The sequence below is a fragment of the Oncorhynchus nerka genome, linkage group LG20, assembly GCF_034236695.1.
Source record: "Oncorhynchus nerka isolate Pitt River linkage group LG20, Oner_Uvic_2.0, whole genome shotgun sequence".
NCBI classification, from domain to species: Eukaryota; Metazoa; Chordata; class Actinopteri; order Salmoniformes; family Salmonidae; genus Oncorhynchus; species Oncorhynchus nerka.
This window is the reverse complement of record NC_088415.1, coordinates 26,450,156-26,454,727: the sequence shown is the minus strand read 5'-3', so window position 1 is coordinate 26,454,727 and position 4,572 is coordinate 26,450,156. Positions and strand designations below refer to the sequence as shown.

General features: G+C 39.6%; 1 protein-coding gene across 1 annotated transcript; it reads right to left on the bottom strand.

Moving 5' to 3' along the window:
• Positions 1-276: 276 nt before the first annotated feature.
• On the bottom strand, positions 277-3,507 carry LOC115102162 (charged multivesicular body protein 4b-like). The gene is made up of 5 exons (XM_029621794.2): positions 3,197-3,507; positions 2,109-2,286; positions 1,893-2,007; positions 1,649-1,775; positions 277-1,455 (listed from the first exon to the last, which is right to left on the bottom strand). The coding sequence occupies exons 1-5, from the start codon at positions 3,378-3,380 to the stop codon at positions 1,388-1,390; spliced, it is 672 nt and encodes a 223-aa protein (XP_029477654.1). The 5' UTR covers positions 3,381-3,507; the 3' UTR covers positions 277-1,387.
• Between the last annotated feature and the right edge of the window lie 1,065 nt (positions 3,508-4,572).

The following is a 4,572-nucleotide window of genomic DNA, read 5'->3' as shown; positions in this document are numbered from 1 at the left end:
TGTATCTTGACCTGTGCAACTACGTTGTAAACTTTCATTCATAGGCTAGGCTGTAGCTACCCAAAAATGTATCACGTAGTAGCCTAAACCTATCAATGTTTCAATGAGCTGGGTGAATGGAATATGAATGAGTCATCCATTATGCTGTAGTATAAATAACACCATGCTCATGAAAATGTTTTATCTTAAAATGACACCAACTGCCAATGATTGCAAATCAGACACATTAACCAACATTTAACAAACACCTGAACAATATTTCAAACTAACAAAATAAAGATTTCCTACTTTATTGAGTTTTGAATTCACAGATTATCATTGTTTTGTACACTGATGCCTAACCAAGAAAAACAACCTGCACCACAAAATAATCAACTTTAATTATTTTCCAAATAATATTCTCATCTGGACAATTAACCCATTGAAATGCAAACATGCTTATCCTTGTGAATATTATTTTCCTATGTAAAAAAATGTACATTGTGTAAAAAATAAAATAAAAGTAATCCTCAAACCCCAAATGTTGATACTGTATCTACTAGTCTAATTATGACAAACCATGAAGTCTATTTTTCCCCCCCTGCAGTTAAGATGGTGATTTTTCCCCAAACGTATATAATTCAAAATGAACCCTTTCAGAAATGACACAGAGAACATAACTGGTTGGGGTTCATCATTTCTCTGAAGCTGTGCAGTGTATTAAGTTTTCCCTCATTGCATGCTTAGCACAACATGAAGAAAACCTTCTGTGACAGCAAAAATATAAATGATTTAGATATTTACATCAAATAGCAAGGGCCACATGGTGAAGATGCTTAGTAGATGGGAATCACCCAAAAAAATATGTAAAACCAAATTCAGAAAATCAATCCAGAAAATAGACCCTTCTAAACATTACCATGAGAGCATGCTCATATTTCCATCTTATTTTGGGAGAAACTACAAACAAATAGTTAAGGTGAATAAATATATCCAGCCCACACCCACCACACGGTAAATATGTTTAAGTCGGAAAGAGAGACATTGCAACGCCCATGTATTAAAAACAAATGTTTGCCTTTCAGTGAAGTTCATAGCATCAAAGACAATAGAACAGTTCAGTGATAGTACAATCACTGCCAAACAATTATGCTCAAACTTTTTGGTAGAAATTTCCAAAGACATTTTCTGATTCAAACATCCTGTTTATAGCTTTTATACAGCTTCTGAACTTCCTCTTTTAATGGAAGGCCATGGTAACCTTTCTCTGGTTTTGGGCTGGAAACAGAACCTACAGCATTGGCCTTTCTAGTGTTATTTTTAGAAGATGGTTGGCTCTCGGACACAAAACAACCATATTCAATTAGTCCTTTCTTCCCCTCTACAACAGGTGGTGTCAGTAATGCAACTAGTTAGCCTCCATCGCCCAGCGCTGTAAGTCCTCCATGTCATGCTCATCTTCATCCTCCTTCTTGGCTAAAAATAAAAAAATAAATAGGCATGCAAAAATTGTGAATTACTTGTGTAAAAGTTGCAAATATAGATGTTTTATAGCAATTAAGGACAAAAGATCAAGTAGTTATTTCATGTACTGTTGGGATAGTAACCATGGAATAAAATGTTCCATTGGAGAAATCACATGTTTTATTGCATATTACAAAGGACTCACCAAGTCTTGAGGGTAATGAAGTAGAAGGCACATTGGGTAGAGGGACATTTTCTGTCCCGCCAATCTCCAGCAAGTTTTTGTCCAATTCCTCTTGTTCCAGCTCATCCAACTCTGCTAGGAGTTCATCCTATGATGCAAGACAATCAGAACATCCAGGCTCTGTGATATCTGGTCAACTATTAAACTAACAGCACCGATGAAAGCCAAATCAAGAACAATGTTCAGACATGTTCATGACACATACCTCATCAAACTCCTCTCCAAAGCCTACAGGTTTCGAGATGGCATCTGAGATCTCTTGCGCTAGCTCCTGCTGCTCAGTGATGTCTTGCATCAAGTCATCTACTTTGTCTATGTCCCTAAAACACAACAATAGATGGAACATAGAGATTTGAATTAATACAAGAGCTGTATGAGTGCCTGACCAAAGCTAATAAACAAGTAGTGTGCCACCGCTTACATGTTTTCATGGGCAGCCTTCATTGCCTTGGCAGCAAAGCCCATGTTCTTGAGCACTTCAGTGTTGGTGTTAGCATTTTCCAGTGCCTCTCTCTGGAACTCGATGGTGGACAATGTGCCATCAATCTGGGTAAGCTGCTTCTCATACCGCTTCTTCCTTTTCAAGGCCTGCAGGGCCGCTTTGCGTAGTGAAAATGAAAAAGAGGTTAGTGGGTTTGATTCCTGGGACTACCGGTACATAAAATGTATGCACACATGATTAAGTCATTTGGATAAAAGCATTGGCTAAATGTCATTTAATGTTTGTGATGGAAACATAGCATTTGTTGTAAAGAACATGGGAAATAAACACTAGCAAGAATTGAGTCACTGTGTAGGTAAAATAGGTTTAGAGCATCAAAACACTACATGAGAACACCATGATCATGAGCAAAGTCGACATTCATGGGGGGCTTGGTTAGTATGTGAAGTTTCTGAATGCCCAGGACTTTATTGTGAGTAAATGCGTAACCACTCACTATTACATCAAAAGCCTGTTATGAACACCACTGTCAGTGAAGAATTCTAGAAGTCACTTGGAGCCTCTATCAGCTATTAGGTAACTAATCATCACTACAGGCCCTATAACAGGGTGTGTTGGAATCCCAATGATTTAAATGTCAGGAAATTAAAACTGCTAACTTGATACTGACTGAATGGATGCCCCCTTCCCTTCTTTTGACAAGCAGGCATTGAGTGCAAATTCATGACTCACAAAATCCCCCAGTCACACGATGCCATTTGACAAATGTTGATTCACTAGCTGTAGGTGTAGCCAGACCTTTGACTTTTGATACCAGTCACACAAAACAGTCCTTTAAAAAAACGGGTATAATGCATATTAGCTGTTCTAGCACAGTTGGTGCAACGAGGTAGGGCGAGATTGGCAACCTGACTATGCAGTGACAGGTGTGGTTTTTCGGAAATTTGGCTAGCTGGCAGCTAGCTAACAAATCAGGCGAACTTTAACGTTAGTTAGCTAGCTTAATTAGCTAGCCAAGTTAGACAACAATCGTGAAAATTCATATGTGATGTTAGTTGGCGACTCACCCCGTTTGTTTTTAGTTCCGTTTTTCTTCGCAGTAATGAGTTCCTGGTCAATCTTTTTCTCTAGAAATTCCTGTTTCTTCGTTAACATTTCCTCGGTCTCTCGGAGCTTCTGAATCGCCTCTTGTGCACTTGGCCCTTTACCTCCTTTGCCCCCACCGCCGAACAGCTTCCCAAACACGGACATTCTGCGATTCTAAACTATATAGCAATAAAGGTCCTTTTAAAATGTTAAACGCCAACAGGCGATCGAGTCACTCTTTTCGCTCTGGCCTGATTGTTGATATTTCTTACTTCCTGGTTTAGGCCGTATGACGTAATATTATTGTGGGTGGTGTTCCATGGTGCTCTACTTAAAAAAAAAAAAATTATATCACATTTATTTAACCAGGTAGGCAAGTTGAGAACAAGTTCTCATTTACAATTGCGACCTGGCCAAGATAAAGCAAAGCAGTTCGACACATACAACAACACAGAGTTACACATGGAGTAAAACAAACATTCAGGCAATAATACAGTAGAAAAATAAGTCTATATACAATATGAGCAAATGAGATAAGGGGGGTAAAGGCAAAAAAAAGAAAGAAAAGGCCATGGTGGCGAAGTAAATACAATATAGCAAGTAAAACACTAGAATTGTATATTTGCAGTGGAAGAATGTGCAAGGTAGAGATAGAAATAATGGGGTGCAAAGGAGCAAAATAAATAAATACAGTAGGGGGAGAGGTAGTTGTTTGGGCTAAATTATAGATGGGCTATGTACAGGTGCAGTAATCTGTGAGCTGCTCTGGCAGCTGGTGCTTAAAGCTAGTGAGGGATATAAGTGTTTCCAGTTTCAGAGATTTTTGTAGTTCGTTCCAGTGATTGGCAGCAGAGAACTGGAAGGAGAGGCGGCCAAAGGAAGAATTGGTTTTGGGGGTGACCAGAGAGATATACCTGCTGGAGCGCGTGCTACAGGTGGGTGCTGCTATGGTGACCAGTGAGCTGAGATAAGGGGGGACTTTACCTAGCAGGGTCTTGTAGATGACCTGGAGCCAGTGGGTTTGGTGATGAGTATGAGGCGAGGGCCAGCCAACGAGAGCGTACAGGTTGCAGTGGTGGGTAGTATATGGGGCTTTGGTGACAAAACGGATGGCACTGTGATAGACTGCATCCAATTAATTGAGTAGGGTATTGGAGGCTATTTTGAAAATGACATCGCCGAAGCCGAGGATCGGTAGGATAGTCAGTTTTACATCAGTGAAGGAAGCTTTGTTGTGAAATAGGAAGCCAATTCTAGATTTAACTTTGGATTGGAGATGTTTGATGTGAGTGTGGAAGGAGAGTTTACAGTCTAACCAGACACCTAGGTATTTGTAGTTGTCCACATATTCTAAATC

Coding starts and splice junctions, on each gene's coding strand:
- LOC115102162 (XM_029621794.2), bottom strand. CDS start 3,380: ATGTCCGTGTTTGGGAAGCTGTTCGGCGGTGGGGGCAAAGGAGGTAAA. Junction 2,287..3,196: donor CGGAACTAAAAACAAACGGG/GTGAGTCGCCAA, acceptor CACTACGCAAAG/CGGCCCTGCAGGCCTTGAAA. Junction 1,456..1,648: donor TTCATTACCCTCAAGACTTG/GTGAGTCCTTTG, acceptor TTTTATTTTTAG/CCAAGAAGGAGGATGAAGAT.